Source organism: Crocuta crocuta, unplaced genomic scaffold, assembly GCF_008692635.1.
Source record: "Crocuta crocuta isolate KB4526 unplaced genomic scaffold, BGI_CrCroc_1.0 scaffold630, whole genome shotgun sequence".
NCBI classification, from domain to species: Eukaryota; Metazoa; Chordata; class Mammalia; order Carnivora; family Hyaenidae; genus Crocuta; species Crocuta crocuta.
Window position 1 is genome coordinate 444,086 of NW_027532833.1, and position 16,862 is coordinate 460,947.

Genomic DNA, 16,862 nt, shown 5'->3' on the forward strand with positions numbered 1-16,862 from the left:
AAATAAATCTGGTATTTAATATAGTAACAAAAATAGGAGTTGGACTGATCCATTGTAAAGGAATACTGATAAGCCAGTATGTCCATTGTATTTAGCCTTTATCCTTTATTCAGTCCACCGTCTCTCTGTTCAGTGTATTCGCTGGGTTAAGGCAACTACTTTCTTCTATAGAACAGCTCACTGTTGCTTTCATCCAGCATGTCCTTGAGCTCTACTTTGTTCTCTACTTACTTCATGTTATGTTATTTGAATATGTATATGTGTGTGTAAATATATATATATTTGTTTATAATATATATTTTTTGCACAAATAAGAATATTGTTGTCAAGTCTTCTATGTTTTAAAACAATTTTCTGGTATGGTCATTAGTTTATGATTTGATGTAGTCTCTGATTTTTAATAGTTTAAAATAGCAAAGCGAAAGCAGAGTTTTGGACTAGGTTCTGCATGTAGTACTCATCACAGAAGCTACCATCTACATGTTCCCTATCTAGATTACAGGGTATTGTGTCATTTAATTTTCTCTTTACCTTGCAACGTGGATGCTCTTTGAACTGCAAACACATCACCCTGATCTTTGTTCGTGAGCATGCTTTCTCGTGCCACAAGATAGGAAAACTATTTCTATCCGTAATACCATGGGCTTGGCTTTAGCGCCATTGAATATTTTGTGATTGCTGAGTTTTTTGGGTTTGGTGTCTTATTTTAAAAAGTTAGGCATTTAATTTGCTGGCTGAACTTCATACCTGTTTTTAGTCCAAGACAGGCCTTCCACTTAGCACTTACTTCAGTGCCGTGAAACTTCGTTGGCTCCTTGACAATGTGAGAAAAGTTCAAAAGGCTGTTGAAGAAGATAGAGCTCTTTTTGGGACCATTGATTCATGGCTTATTTGGGTATGTTTAAATATGATGCATGCATGGAGAAAGCTTTTCAGAAATTCTTTAGGCCGTGTGTGTTCTGAGTTCAGACATTTTAGTTGGCAAAATTGACATTTCAGCCTCCATTTAAGAGGCATTTTTCCTTACATCCTCCTCATTTTTTCTTGCTTTATTTCAGTAAAAATGGAGGATGATCACCAAAGACCTGTCTCATGTCTATTATCTTTAGAATGACTAATTTAGGTACTTAGTAATTACTAATTTAGGTAGTCTTTTTCTCTTGCCTGTCATATATTCTTTTCCACTGGTCATTTCTTTTTTTTTTTTTTTCATTTTGGAGAGAGAGAAAGAGAGAGAGAGAGAGAGCAAGCATGTGCACTCACATGAGTGGAGGGAGGGACAGAGGAAGAGAGAGAGGGGGAGAATCTCAAGCAGGCCCCATGCTCGGCACGGAGCCTGACACAGGGCTCGATCCCACGACTGTGAGATCATGACCTGAGCTGAAATCAAGAGTCAGACGCTCGACCTGCTGAGCCTCCCAGGCGCCCCTCCACTGGTTATTCTTCAAAGAAGCACCTAGTTAACATGATAAACATCTGTGTGACTTTTAGCGTTTGCTTTCAGCATTACACAGCTGTCCCTTATTTAAGCCATACTGTAACAGATCATAGTGGAAATTTCACTGCCTAAGCTGAACACAGATGAGTAGAAACTAACATTTTAGACATTTCCCAGATTTATCTTACAAGTACATGTCCTCTCGCCCTTTCTCTCTTTGGTTCTCTGTTATTTTTATTGTGGGCATTTCCAAATGTACCCCAAAGTAGAGGGAGTAGTGTGATGAACTCTGGGCCGTCTTGTTTCAGCTACACTCACATGCTCTTTCTCCCCACAGATCATTTGAAAGCAAGTCCCACACATACGCTTTCATTTGTACCGACTTCAGTGTCAAAATCTTTTTCACCAGTCACGAGAGCTTCACAAGAAAATTGTCCCTATTCTCATTGGCCACACCCACCGAGCAGATGTTCCAGAACCAGTCCCAGGAAACAGCGCCTTCTCTGCCCCTCCCCCTGCTTGGCCGGGGCCCACCGGTTTTCACCCCGGCGCATTTGACATAGTTCTGACTATGATCAGTTGCCTGAAACCAGAGTAAGGCAGGCTGGGGCAACTGCGAGCTGCGGGAGACGAGGGGGCACATTTTGCTGCGGGGTCGAGGGGCACCCGCTCACAGGATGCCAAGTGGCCTTTTCTCCACTTCTGGCCCTGCCTCCCCGCTTACCGCTCACACCCAAAGAAAGCGGCACTCCTTTCAGCTCAGCTCTGAGGGTACTGACGCCAGAGACTTTAAACCTCTGCTTTTGGGATACATGCTTGGGTCGGCACAGCCCAACGAGCATTGTTGTTCTCAAAAAATAACACAGAGTTCTATAAGATCCTGAAGAGGCAGACATGTCAATATATTATATTTGACCAAATCTGATAAGACAACATTTTCCGAGGCTAATAGATGAAAACAAAACTGGTTTTTTGTCTAACTCCCAACTGACCAGCACTGTGCTAATATGGTGGCCACTTAGCCATGTTTGCCCCTGAGAACTTCAGATGCGGCTAATCTGAATCAACATGTGCTGTGTAACACATATATTGTATTTAAAAAGGTAAAATACTGGGGCACCTGGCTGGCTCAGTCACTAGAGTGTGAGACTGTTGCGATCTGGGGGTTGTGTGAGCCCCACCTTGGGCACAGAGATTACTTAAAAATAAAATCCAGTCGATAGGTAAAATGTCTCTGAAAGAATTTTTTATGTTAAAAGGATATTTTGGAGACATTTGGGTTAAACAAAATATATGGTATCATTAAAATTAATTTCACTTGCTTCTCTATACTTTTTAAATGTAGCTACTCGAAAACGTAAAATTACGTATGTAGTTCCCATTGTATTTTTGTGAGACACTGCCGGAAACCTGAGCATTCAACAATTAGAACCTTCCATTCTCTCCTGCCTTCTGCACTCTGCTCCTGCGTACAGCCCTTGATGACTTGTAATTTAAATTGCAAATTAGTGCAGATTTAACTTGTCCCTTTTATTCTGTCTAGAGTTTGACCGNGGCCAACGGAGGTGTCCATTGTACGGATGTAACCAATGCAAGTAGGACAATGCTTTTCAACATTCATTCTCTGGAGTGGGATAAAGAGCTCTGCGAGTAAGTTGGGTTTTGCCCTAAGAAGCCCTTGCTAGATACGTTACCTATTTTTAACATAAATCTTACTCTTTTCCGATGTCGGTGGAACACCAAACTTGGATTGTTGGTGCTTCAACACTCAGTGCGCAAGTCTCTACTGTGTATTCAAACATGAGCCTGTTGTTGCATCTGTAACAGACAGGCCAAGTTAAGTGTCTTGATTAGGAAGATTAGGTTTCTTTAGAAAAGTACTTCGTGTGTTGTGTGCTTCTTACTTTTTATCAGTTTGTTTGTATCAAGTTCAAATGTTAAATAGCCATACGGCCTGCTGGCTTATTATTTAACTCTGCACTCCAATACAGCCGTTATCTGATAGTTACTTACATTTTTGCTTCTAAATACATATAAATGCTTCCAGATAGTTATTTAAAATAGCGTTAAATGACCAGTGTTTAATTGTTTTTCAGATTTTTTGAAATTCCAATGAAAATTCTTCCAAATGTCCGGAGTTCTTCTGAGATCTATGGCCTAATGAAAGCTGGNGGAATTCAAAAGGCAGTTGTGTTACGTTTCCTAGTTTGAGAGTTGTGACTTTTCTGTAAGTGTTGGTAGCGTATAAAATGAGAATTTAGCACTGTTTAAATAGTTTAATAACTTAAAAATTTTTAGAAGCCTTCTTACCAGTTGATTTTACATCTTATAAACTTTAATTGGCTCTTCTTTTCTACTTTTAAAGTAGTCTACTTTAAAGTATTACTGCAATACTCTAACTACAGACGGTGACATGGTTTGAGCCGGTTTATTCTTTCAATTGAAAAAAACTGTTCAGTAGTTGTGGTGCTGGCTTATAATTTATGGGAGGGAGTCCTCACAGTTTAGTGTTCTTTTTCCTGTTGAATTTCTTTTAATAGCCAAACCATGTTTTTTATATTAAGATTCTTTGTCAGCCCCCTTTAAAAAAAAAAAAAAAAAAACTGTAGCAAAGAAACTGAAAGCAAAGGGTTTTTTTCTGACTTGTGATTGCTAATTAAGCAGGTTTCCATAATACACATTTTGCTGTCAATTTCACTGAAACCGAGAGAAAAAGTCGTTTTCGCAAAAAGTGTGCTTATTATCATTGAGTATCTCTGATGACACATCAGGGATGATAAACCTCCAGGAGGATTTGAACTGGTATTTGAGCACAAAAATCTAGAATTGATGATAAAAGTCAAAAATAGGACTAAAATAAATTGCAAAAAATATTGTTTAGACATTTCATGACAAATATTAGAAACTCTCCTTATAGAGTTAATAAAAATTGGGTTAAATACTAAATGCTCTGGATAAAGCTTGAGCAGACTTCTTAAATATTTCACTTATAATAAAGCCTTCTAAGGTACCGTGGAGTTTTTTAAGGGAAGCATCGCTCATCTATACTGAAAGTGCTTCGATGATTTCAGAGCTGTCTACGTACTGACTTAGATCAGGGAAGAGAACTTATTCCTGAGAAACAGTTTTAGAGAACGGTTGAAAAAAAGCATTTACTGGCCTAATTTTTTCTCTTGCATTTAAAATATTATGCTTCTGTCCCCCTTTTTCCCCCTTGCTGACTATAGAAAATCTCTCATAGCCTGGTGAGTAGGTCGCCCACCAATTATGCTACCCATTCATTTGGAAAAGATACAGTGCATTTCCATTTAGTTTTAGACAAACCGAAGTCGTTTACTAAACCGATTCTTCTAGAATCTCCTTGACCCTCCAAATTACTCTTAAGCTCTAGGCAAGCTTCAGGTTTCCTTTAAACTCATTCGTATCTGTTTGTTCTTAAGTTTCCCCTAAGACTGAAAGTGGTGTTTCAAAATAAACGACTAAGGTCATTTTCCCGAGTGAGAAATTCCGATGTTCCCTGTGACAAAGTACAGGTGTGATGTGCTTTGGGCTTTAGCACGACGGGAAAATGAGATGTGGTTTTTAAATGTCCTAACCGCCTGTCTTAAATGAAACTCATCCAGCCTTTCAGACTAGTTAGTTGGAAATGCACTGTCACTTTTTCTGCATGCTTCACCAGAGGCCATTCCTGGGAATCCTCCAGAGAGCCCTCCCTATGAAGAAAAAAGAACGCTTTATGTGCCTGAATGCACATTAGTAGATCCTGCTGGTGGTTTGATAATAGCTTCCGGTAGTATAAGCAAAGGCATCTTTTAGTATCTTAGTATATTAAGATATACAGCCTCTAGGTTTCCTACAGATTGACTCTGTTCTTCATGAAATTCGCCCTGTTGTCCAGGTCCAGATTTTCTAAGAATGTATACAGCACGTAAAAAGAGCAGGTCTTGAGTTAAGCGGAAAGTGTGAAAGAAGTAAAATGATATCCACCATCTAGAAGATGTTTTCTATTTTGTAAAGCATAAAAATAGATGCTCTTATTTCCTTACCACTGCAGCCGTGTGCGGTGGCTTCTGTTCTTACCCTCATTCAAACAGGTAGGAAAGCGTAAGCTCCCAGTGGCTGGGGGACTGGCTCACAGATGGCAGGCTAAGGGCTCAGTCCGTCCAAAGCTTTTGTTTGGCACCCTTCCTAGCGTGTCACACTTCTCCAAGGATCACGTTCCTTTCCCCTGGTTCCTTAACCAGCACAGATTGCTTTGTATTTGAATATTTTTTTGAATACGTTCTGTAAAATACACAGCCATTTAAATCTCATTCTTGTTCTAGAGTGCTGGCCATATTTGATCAAAATGAAAACCGCTCTTCGTGACCTACATTTAACTCTTGCCTATCTAAACTTGAAGAATGATGCCGGCTATATGAACAAATATTAGTCCCCAAATGCGCTCGTGTTTCTCACTTACCTGGAGTAGTTGGAGTAGGAAGGACGGTTGGTACAATCCAGCCCTTCCAAAATGAGAACGTTCCATACTGCTTTCATAGCGATTTATATGTTCATTTTAAAGGACGCTTTCCTTTTCCTTATTAACGGCAATAATAGCAAAGAGCTGTCGGACCTAGACTTTCTTGTTACCTAGATTCCATTTTGTAGATCAAGAGAAATTGAGGCAAAGAGAAGTCCCAGCGGCCCGCTCAGTGGCTTAACACTGACTAACCAAGAGTAGAACCCGCGTCTCCAGAGTCCGAGTCCAGCGTGTGACATCCATTCTCCAATGCCATGTCTCTTCTTGTCATGCTAGAAATACATCTGGTGTCTGTCTCTGAGCCACATATGTAGTCGAACCACTTGCTTTGTGTTGTCTGCCCACATGCTCTGGCATGTTGCTATTCGTGTTCATTCCTGTTGCAGTTATGTTAGTAGAGACGATAGTTTGTGATTATTCATGATCCTTTTTTAAAATTTTATTAGAAAGCTGGGGCCTTGGAAGGTGTGCCAATATCTGGGGTAAGTGTCATCTTCCTGCTTCCTCCTCAACCTTAGTCCCCTTCCAGGTCGTGGGTTTCTTCCTATATCTGAATCAGCCTCCCCCTTCCTAAACTATGGAAAACGAGTAGAAGCCACAAAATTGGCTGATTCTTGCTCTTACGTGACACGGTAGGGGCCATTGAGAATCTTTTGACTAAATTCTACCTTTTCCTTCGCATACCTCCTATCTTATAGGGTTTTAAGAAATGGAAAAATGGGGGCACCTGGGTGGCTCAGTCGGTTAAGCGTCCAACTTCAGCTGAGGTCATCATGATCTCACAGTTCGTGGGTTCAAGCCCCGCTTTGGGCTCTGTGCTGACAGCATGGAGCCTGGAGCCTGCTTCAGATTCTGTGTCTCCCTCTCTTTCTGCCCCTCTGCCGCTCTCACACTGTCTCTGTCTCAAAAAAAAAAATAAAATAAAATAAACACTTTTAAAAATTAACAAAAAGGAGGGGCACCTGGGTGGCTTAGTCGGTTAAGCGTCCGACTTTTGCTTAGGTCATGATCTCGCGGTTCGTGGGTTCGAGCCCCGCGTCGGGCTCTGTGCTGACTGCCAGCTCAGAGCCTGGAGCCTGCTTCAGAGTCTGTATCTCCCTCTCTCTCTGACCCTCCCCTGCTCACGCTGTCTCTCTCTCTCTCTCTCTCTCTCCTAGAAATAAATAAAAAACATTTAAAAAAAATTAACAAAAAGGAATGGAACAGTGACCAAATAGAAGCAGTGAAAAATCAAGACAATTAATTGCTTGATAAATAAAAAAGGAAAAATAAATCCTAGGCNGCTGCATTGGTGGGACAAATGTGCTTCCAGGATGGACAAGCCAAAAATACGTGAGTTTAAGAAACAAATTAAAAAACCAATGGTGTTTTGTTTGTTTGTTTCTCTCTTTGACACTTTGAATGAGGAAAATCTGTTGAAGTTCATCAAGGCTGAAAATCAATAGCTTAAGAGTTCCCCTTAAGATTTTGCCATTTGGCGGGTGCCTGGGTGGCTCAGTCGGTTGAGTATCTGGCTTTGGCTCAGATCATGATCTCATGGTTCATGGGTTCCAGCATCGCATCCGGTTCTGTGCTGAATGCTTGCTTGGAGTCTGGAGCCTCCTTCAGATTCTGTGTCTCTTCTCTCTGCACCTCCTCCTCTCGCACTCTGTCTCTCAAAAATAAATAAATGTAAAAAAAATAATTAAAAAAAAAGATTCTGCCATTTGGTTTTCTTTATCTCCTTCAAATAAAATACATTATACCATATGTAAGCACACTGGTAAGGCTTGTAAAGACCTTAATTTATAAAATTGAATACGTTTTCCATCCAGAAACTAAGTTTTAGTTTAAAGTATTCATGGTGGGGAGTAGAGGAGGACAGAGCAGAGGGGGAGACTGAATCATGATTTAAACTATATTTTTTAGGGGCACCTGGCTGTCTCACTCAGTGGAGTATGTGACTCTTGATCTCGGGGTCATGAGTTCGAGCCCCGCATTGGGTGTAGAGAGTAGTTTAAATTTTTTTTTTTAAATAAACGATATTTTTCAACATACCGTTCCTATCTTAGACTTTCTCACTATAAGTATAAAGTTAGATTTTTGTGGGATTTTCAGTGCTGTTTTCCTGGCATTGTGTTTTCACCCCACTTCATTACTTGGGAGTTTCTCCTTCAACAGAAAGTGGAAGCGATGATGGAAGTCGAGATTTGGTGCATTTTTTCCCTAACTTTGTCTCCTTACCACTCATTCGTGGGGAGTCTGTATAAGGTTTCTCACAGTTTCAGATGAGAAAACAGATGCTCAGGAGTGGTTAAGCTAGTACGTGAAAGAAACTGCCTCTGCCCCCAGATTGATCGGATTCGACTTAGCGGGGGCTCTTAGCCTCTCTGCCNGCAGGAGACTCTGTACAGTGAATTCTTCTTTTCTAGAGAATTTCCTGATTGTCTCAACAATGTTTATCTCAGTGGTTATGTTCTTCTTCTGTGAATAATGGAATCTCTAACATTTTAAATTAAATATTTGGTCGCCTAGCAGGGTCAGCAGTCCCCATGTGAGAGTGTGACATTATTTGTGTGAGAGTTTTTCTCGGGGGGGTGGGGAGAGGAGATACGAAAAATCTTTGCAGGTCCTGGTGTCCTGAGGGTATGATCAAGAGAGCTTGGGTGAGCGTGGGCCTGGAAACACACTGTGCATTCTCGGTTCCAGGCTGCTGTATCCAGAACCCAGAGCAATGATAGAAAACTAGGCTCTTTCACCCCCACCTTCCCCCTCTGCCAGGCACGGTAATGCTCGTAAATCTGATGCACTCTATCAGGTACCTAACCCGGTGTAGAGCACGTGGGAGGCACCCGAGAAAACTGTCTGCTTTTCCTCCTCTCTACTCCCTTCCCACATCAGCCTTCATCAGCCAGGTCCTGAACTGATGAATTGAAGTGCAGGAGGGCTGACCGAGTTCCTCTACAGCCACTGCAGGCTGGAGGTGGGAAAGAGCGAATTGTCCGATCTCTGCGCTCGTAGTTCTCTTCCCGAGGGGAAAGAACACAAATACATAGTTCATCGTATTACAGGTCAGAGCTCCTGTACCACAAGAAACTTCGAAAGCCTGCTGTTGGGTTTCAAAGGAAGGGAAGAAAAATCACAAAAGATTATGTTAATACTGAGGTGTTTTGAAGAATGAGCTATATTGGCAAGTGCACAGAACACTGAACAAAGAGGCAAAGAGCGAAACGGAAGCCTTGGTTTAGAGGAGGTAGTGAACATTCAGGTGGGGCAGTGGTGGGAAATGTCGTGACACTCTAACTTTGAGACTGAGGAGTTTTTCCCTGATGAGGCAGTGGGAGACTTCTGAAGGTTTATGAGCTGGATTTCAGAGTGACTAGAGCCATTCACTAATACCATCAAAGTTCTTGACCAAAGTGAGGAGACACTAAAGGTGAAGAGACCATAAAGGCATCCTGATAAAGAAAATAAGGGCAAAAAAGGATGGCGACAGAGAGGGAGGCTGCAGGCGAATATCTCTGGCACTGTGCAAGGACAAGAGACAGGAAATAGGCATGGGGTCTAGTCACTTGGGCCCAGTGGGTAGGCTGAGCCAAAGTAAGGAGCAGGTCTGAATAGTATACTTTCAGTTTGGGACATGGCTGTGGTACTGGTAGGCTGTACATTGCACACACTTGTGAATATGGAATGAGTTCAGTAATAGAGATTTTAAATTTCCCTTATTCAGAGGCAGTTTTTGAAGCGGTAGAACTAGGTGTCCCACGAAAAAGCATACAGGTAGAGGAGGTCCTGAGGACAAGTAAGAGACACAGTATGGGACATTCATAGAAATGGAGCGCAATCATTCATTAATAAGGAAATCCAGGGTAGAGACGTTAAGAGGGCGGCTTGGTCAGCCGTACAAAATGCTCCGAAAAGGTCACGGAGACTCAGGACGAGAAGTGACATTTGTACGTAGAAAGTGGGTCTTCAGTGGTGACTTTTAAGCACGAAGCTTCAGTAGAACGCTCACGATGAAAGCCAGGTTGCACAGTGCCAAAAGAGATGTGGGGAGGTAGAAAATAGGGACAGCCGGACAGAATGTACTTTGCAAAAATGACCATCCAGAAATGGTGAGCGAAGTAGGCTGTTTGTTAATTAACAAGATCGTGGCAAGTTTGGGGCATTTTGTTTGTTTGTGTTTTGAAGCTAGAGCAAGGCCAGAGAATGTTTCTTTGGAGCCTGAGTAGAGAGCGGATGGGACTTGTAAAATGAATGAGAGATAAGTGATGGGCAGAACGAAGTCCTGAAAGTTGGAGATAGTGGGATCAAAAACCGAGTCAGTCTTTTCAGACCTCAGCAGGGAGCAAATAACAGCCATCTCAGACTTCAGTGGAAAGCCCATCTCTGTTTTGATGTGGAGGAACAGATTATGGGTGATTGTAATTTTTCTCTCAGCTTTTCCATATTTTCTATTCTTTCATGAATGAACAGGGATTATTTGAACATTCAACTTTGCTTTTCAGGACAGAAACCTAAGACAGATGCCCTTTCTCCCCAGAGGCATGAAGTAGTCTGAAGGAGGCCTTTCACTCCGCTCCTCCTGGGCGCCATCTTTGAGAGGGCACCCTCCTCTGTGAGGGACAGCAGGCAACCTTTACCATCACAGAGGTCAGAAAAGTCAGACCTCTTTCTAGGATGTTCAAACACAGTACCATCTTGAGAAAGGATAGGTCTACCATATAAATGCTGAAAGCTCCATATATGTTTAATGACTGGGAAGAAAAAACGATAAAATTTAAGAGAAAAATAATTGCCTGTGTACTGCTTTGGAAGCAGTGGCCTCTATGTAGCAAGAGTCTCTTCATACACTGATGATGTTCCTTAATTACGTACTAAGTATACTAACTTAAAATTCAGTTTCATTAAGTGCCTTGAACCTTTGCGGCATTTTGGTACTTCAAGGTTTGTACACTACTGTCTGGTATACCGAGTGTTTATATGGGGGCCAAATTGGTACAGATTTCTCCTTTAAAAAGCATGAAACCAGTCATTAACTTACATTTTTAAGAATATTTGTTAAAGGAGATTAATTTAAAATATATAGCTTTTTCAGCATTGTGGAAGCAGATTATTATTGCCTGTACCTAGTGTTAGTTGACTGGCATCTTTAAAAATGTAGGTATCTGTTGGGACGCCTCACTTGGTAGAGTGCGTGACTCTTGATCTTGGGGCTGTGAGTTCGAGCTCCATGTTGAATGTAGAGATTACTTAAAAATAAAATTTTTTTAAAATTTTATGTAAAAAAGTATTTTAGTGTTTGTTTATTTTAGGGAGAGAGAGAGGGAGACTGTGAGTGAGGGAGGGGCAGAGAGAGCAGAAACACAGAATCTGAAGCAGGCTCCAGGCTCTGAGCTGTCAGCACAGAGCCCATTGTGGGGCTCAAACCCATGAACCGTGAGATCGTGACCTGAGCTGAAGTCGGACGCTTAACTGACTGAGCCGCCCAGGCGCCCCTAAAAATTTTTTTATTTTAGAGAGAATGCAGGAGTGGGGGAGAGGGGCAGAGGGACAGAGAAAATCTTAACCAGGCTCCACGATCGGTGTGAATCGCAGCGCAGGGCTCTATAGATCCTGACCTGAGCTGAAATCAAGAGTCAGATGCTGAACTGACTGAGCCATCCCAGGTGCCCCAATAAAATCGTTTTTTACAAAATGTAGATATTCATTAATCACGTGCTCCCTGAATGTGTTCGCTGTGAATGTACAGGCAGAGGATATATTTGAGTGAAAAGAGATAGAAGATCTTGGGTTAATTCCTGTTCGCGATAGTGATGCCTGGAAAAATGTTTTTTGGAAAAAATTGCCCGCGGTTTCTATTTGCTCCACACAACAGACGCAGCTGTTAAGGTCTGCTGACCTAGTGCTGACTGGTAGTAGCTTCTGCTGGGATCCCTCTGCCCGCCCCTGACCTGCATACTCCCCCTTCTCCCACCTGCTGGAATGTCCCAAGAGCAGCCAGGCCCTGCTGCCCATGGGGAGGGAACCCCAGGCTTGGGCGGGACTGTCGGTAGAGAGCCAGGGTTGACAGTCACAGCCAGCTGTTTCCCTGTGACCGCTACCGGTATCAGTCGGGATTATTCCTCTCCCTGGCACGAGTCCTAGCCACTCACTCGGGTCCGGTGCCACACTTGTCGCAGAGTCCAAAGCTTATACGAATAAGGCTGCCGTAAAATAAATTCCTTTTTTCCACGTCAGCGGTGTTCCATTCTGGCTCCATCTCTCCCGCCTGTTTAGAATGCCCTGTCCTGCAGACGATACGTGTGCCGAGGTCCGGCTAAGCTTCCCCGCACCCTGGACCTGGCCTCCCCTCCCTGCCAGGAGATAGCGCTGTTTCTCACGTCCTGACTGTACAGTGGTGAAGCTAAGCAGCCAGCTTAGGGAAACGCTGCCTTCTGCGTGGGTTAGTAGCGCTGCAACTGCGACCGCACATAGAATTGGTTGGAACTGGGTGATATTTTATAAACACAGTCCTGGGCCAAGACTTAAGTACTAAATGCCACGCTTGCATTTTTCCATTAGGGTCTCGCTAAGTACATTTTCTTCTTATCTTTAAAACGTTACTCCAGAAGGAGTATGTAATGCCTGGTAACTTTTGGAACTTTTCTAAAACTTGAATGACTTTTATCGTGCTAAGCTAAACGTCGTTGTAAATGATTTGTGTTTTTGTTTCATGATTTATTTTTAATAAAATTGTCACACTGTTCCTTCTTCCCCTGACTGTAGGTATGGGACAGGCTGCTTCTTACTGTGTAATACAGGCCGTAAGGTTGGTTTTTTCCAATTAAAAGATTGCTGANATTAAGTTGCTTAGGATTCTGCAGATTTTATTTAATCTTTATGAGGGTTTAATTTAGAGCTCAATAAAAATGATGACAATCACTAAATTTAAGTGGCTCTAGTAAGGATCATTTCAGGTTCTTTGAATTTTATATGTGTGTCTTTAATTGCTCGTGGGATAGCTACACTCGGACCTTGTCAGATTCTTAATGCAAATCTAATCTGGAGCAAGGGGTAGACTTTCTATACTGTTTCAAGTGTCCTGCCCTTAATACTGGTAATTTTTTTTTTTTTACAAATAGTTTATTGTCAACTTAGTTTCCACATAACACCCAGTGCTCATNCTGGTACTTTTAACTGTTAAGATTTATTTTTGTATTTGTTACATTATTTATTGAATTATTTCGTACCTGGTTCATCTTAGCTTTTAAAAATATTCTTCTGCCACCCTTTAACTGCCTGGCCACTGAAGTCTTTTTCTGTGTCCTGCAGTGTGTGTTTTCTGAGCACGGCCTTCTGACCACAGTGGCTTACAAGCTGGGCCGAGACAAACCGGTGTATTATGCGTTGGAAGTAAGTACGTCCCCATCAGTGTGCGTAACACGGCGAACGACAAAGCCAGTGAAAGTCACAGTGCTTTCTAACACCTTTTCTGGTAAATCTTCATCGATAAGACTGAAAAACTCACTTTCTTTCTGGGCATCTGGTTGGGTGGAAGGAACCCGGCAGTGAGCTGGGGACACGGCTCCGAGGAGACCCAGGAGATCAGGGCTCCAGAGTCTCTCGCCAGTCCCTGGAGGCGCCTGGTAGCCGCTTGGCACAGCGGAAGAACCTCTGTCTGGGGCGTTTAGTGCGGGTGTTCACTTGCTCCCCGGGATTTCTGTCCACTGGAAAATGCCGTGGTTTTTGTAACTACAGTGGCCCACTGATCCAAAGAGCATCACTGGGGCCAGACGCAGATGAATTCCCTTCGTGGGTCTCCCCATAAAAATAAATGTTGTCTCACATTTTGATGTGGGAACGAAAGTGAGGAGATATGTGCCATTTTTCAGTGGAAGCATTTGTTTCGATCACATTTGTAAATTCTAGTAGGACTGTATCGGTCTAAGTGTGTAGGNATAAAATCAGATACATTCCTTTTTATTAAAAGATTTATTTATTTTTAAATATTTATTTTCGGGAGAGTGCAAGTGGGGGGAGAGGCAGAGAAAGGGGAACAAAGGATCCGAAGTGGGCTCTGTGCTGACAGGCTAACCACAGCGAGCCTGACGCAGGGCTCGAACTCACGAACTGCGAGATCATGACCTGAGCTGAAGTTGGATGCTCAACCGACTGAGCCACTCGGGGGCCCCTGGAGATTTTATTTTTTAAGTACTCTCTGCACCCAATGTGGGGCTCGAACTCACACCCCCAAAGTCAAGTCACATGTTCTGCAGACTGAGCCAGCCAGGCGCCCCACATTTTTTTTTTCTTTTTGAGTATAGTTGACCCACAATGTTACCTTACTTTCAGGTGTACAGCTTAGTGATTTGACAAGCTTATATATTATACTATGTTCACCACAANATCTGTCCTCTGCCTGACTTATTTCGCTCAGCATAACACCCTCAAGGTCCATCCATGTTGCTACACATGGCCAGATTTCATTCTTTCTCATACAATCCATTTTAAATGGCTCCCTTGTAATGTACAAATATACGATTGATCTGAAGACTTACAGAGGCTTCTTTCCTAAAGGATCTGATGATAATTTGGTCCCAAGTGTTAGACTTCTGTTTCTAGTTCAAATATTATATTAGTTGCTGTGCCTAGAGCACAAAGATTTTTCTGTTTTTTTCTTGCCCCTCCCTACATAAGCACTGTACTCTCTCCCCCAACTCCTTTTCTATGGATAATAGACGCATTTGGGAATAACAACAGTATCCTATCATTTCTCAGAAGTTAAATTCCTGCAAGCCCTGTTCTGCTCTGTTTCCCCCTGTGAAATGTGCTTGTTAGTACAGCGCTGGGCACATCGGATATATACCATCTGATAAGTGTTACCTTATAGCAATTTAGTAACCTGAGCAGCTTAAAGAGTCTTTTTTCCTTATACTGGAGACAGTCGTTTAGAATTATTGATGTTTGCGGCGCCTGGGTGGCTCAGTCATTTAAGCATCCAACTTCGGCTCAGGTTACAATCTCACAGTTCGTGGGTTCGAGCCCCGCGTCGGGCTCTGAGCTGACAGCTCAGAGCCTGGAGTCTGTTTCAGATTCTGGGTCTCCCTGTCTCTCTGACCCTCCCCTGTTCACTCTGTCTCTCTCTCTCTCAGAAATAAGAAAAAAAAAATAGAATTATTGATGCCTTAGACCTGGAAAGGGACTCTGGGATAGGGCTTACCTGGTTTTAACTTCCCTCCCAATATGAAGAGTCTTCTCTTATTTCCTTCACCAATAGCCTTCCAACTTCTGTTTGAAGATAGCACCCACAAGTGCTTCTTATTAGCACCGCTACCACTAGACCTAGGTCAGCCGTCAAGAGCATTCAAACTCTAGCAGGTAGCTGTCAGTTTTTCTGGGTCTTCTTGCTCCAGGATAAACTCCCCCGGTGTCCTGATGTCATACAGTTTCTGGATGCTTTCTAGTTCTGGACTCCCTTCATTAGATGCATTCCAATTTGTCAGAATCTTCCACAATGGAATAGAATATTCTACATGTAATCTGACCTGGACTCACTAGTGTGATTTGTTCCTCTCTGACCATAAACACAGCTTCCGCTACTGTAACCTGAGAGTTCATTCATTTAGTCTAATACCCATCATATCATTGGCTCTGGGAGCAGATGTTAAAATATCTGGCTCTTTCTCAAATGACTCATTATCAAGCCAAGTCCTCTCCATTCTGTCTTTGTGCAGATCTTTCTTTTTCCTTATGTAATCTCTACACAGAACGCGAGACTTGAACTCAGACCCTAAGACCTAGTCACGTGCTCTAATGACTGGGCCGGCCGGGCATCCGTGCAGATCTTTCGCTAATCCGAATTCAGGTCTTTGCTTCTTCCTGTTTCGTGATAGTGATTTCAGCCTGTTGTTGACAGTGTGGATTCTTTTTTCACTCTTTGTTGTTTTTCCAGTTTTGCCTCATCTGGAGACTTAAAAGGCACACGCTTTATGATTTTGTTTCAATTCATGTAGTTTTTTTAAAGATTCATAGGATTTTAAAGCTGAGAGGGATAGTGGACCAGATGAAAACAGGCCTCTCTACCTCCCTCACAAGGAATTTGATAGTAGGAAGTGAAATTGGAGTCACTTGGCCAAGGTAACTTTTGAAAGCTAGTAAGTAGCAGATCCAGGGTGTAAGTTTAGGTTATTGGACATCAAAAGCTGGACACCTGGGCCACCCATTGTGCCATCTCCTGTCTCCTGAGTCCACTGTTCTTTTCACTGCATCTCAGATAGGTCACTTCTTTTATCTCCTTACCTAGCAGCCGGAGCCACAACATACATACTTACACACACATGTTAACTGTAGTAGATAGGATTTTTTTTTTCTGTATCTTCCAAGTTTCTTTTCAGTTAACAGACATGTAAAAAATTGAACCACACAAAAAGGGGGGCAAAGGAGAAAGTTACATTGGTAAATGTAAATTCCTGCTGATTCCACGTGGTCACACCACTTCCATTTTTTTAAGTGCTTACAGAGTATATATTTGACAATCATTGCTTTAAGTGGACAGATTGTTGTTAGGCTTGGCAGTCTGACTTATTAAAATCTAACTTTGCATTTTTTTAAAAACTGAAATTGTAACTGTGTATCTCAAGTCTTTCAGTCTTCCACTCTCCCTCTGCTGATTTGGAGGCAGCATAATGCGTTTCTTTGCGCTATTGTTGTTTGTTGTTTCATTTCTTTTGAAATGAAATTTTTGCAGTTTGAAATGAAACTTTTTTTTAATTTTTTTATTTTTTATTTTTGAGGAGAGACAGAGCGCAAGCAGGGGAGGGACAGAGAGAGAGGGAGACAGAGGATCTGAAGCAGGCTCTGATGCGGGGCTCAAACTTGACCTGAGCCAAAGTCAAACGCTTAACTGACTGAGCCATCCAGGTGCCCCAGCGCCTTTCAATT

The 16,862-nt window shown here is 42.3% G+C and overlaps 1 protein-coding gene across 1 annotated transcript in view; it reads left to right on the plus strand.

Moving 5' to 3' along the window:
• GK (glycerol kinase) overlaps window positions 1-16,862 on the plus strand; it is a 75,769-nt gene that overhangs the window by 37,194 nt on the left and 21,713 nt on the right. Inside the window, exons 7-12 of the mRNA XM_077745321.1 lie at window positions 758-895; window positions 2,982-3,088; window positions 3,535-3,643; window positions 7,240-7,292; window positions 12,708-12,750; window positions 13,254-13,334. Of these exons, the coding sequence (XP_077601447.1) occupies window positions 758-895; window positions 2,982-3,088; window positions 3,535-3,643; window positions 7,240-7,292; window positions 12,708-12,750; window positions 13,254-13,334 (531 nt within the window). The remainder of the gene's footprint in view (window positions 1-757; window positions 896-2,981; window positions 3,089-3,534; window positions 3,644-7,239; window positions 7,293-12,707; window positions 12,751-13,253; window positions 13,335-16,862) is intronic.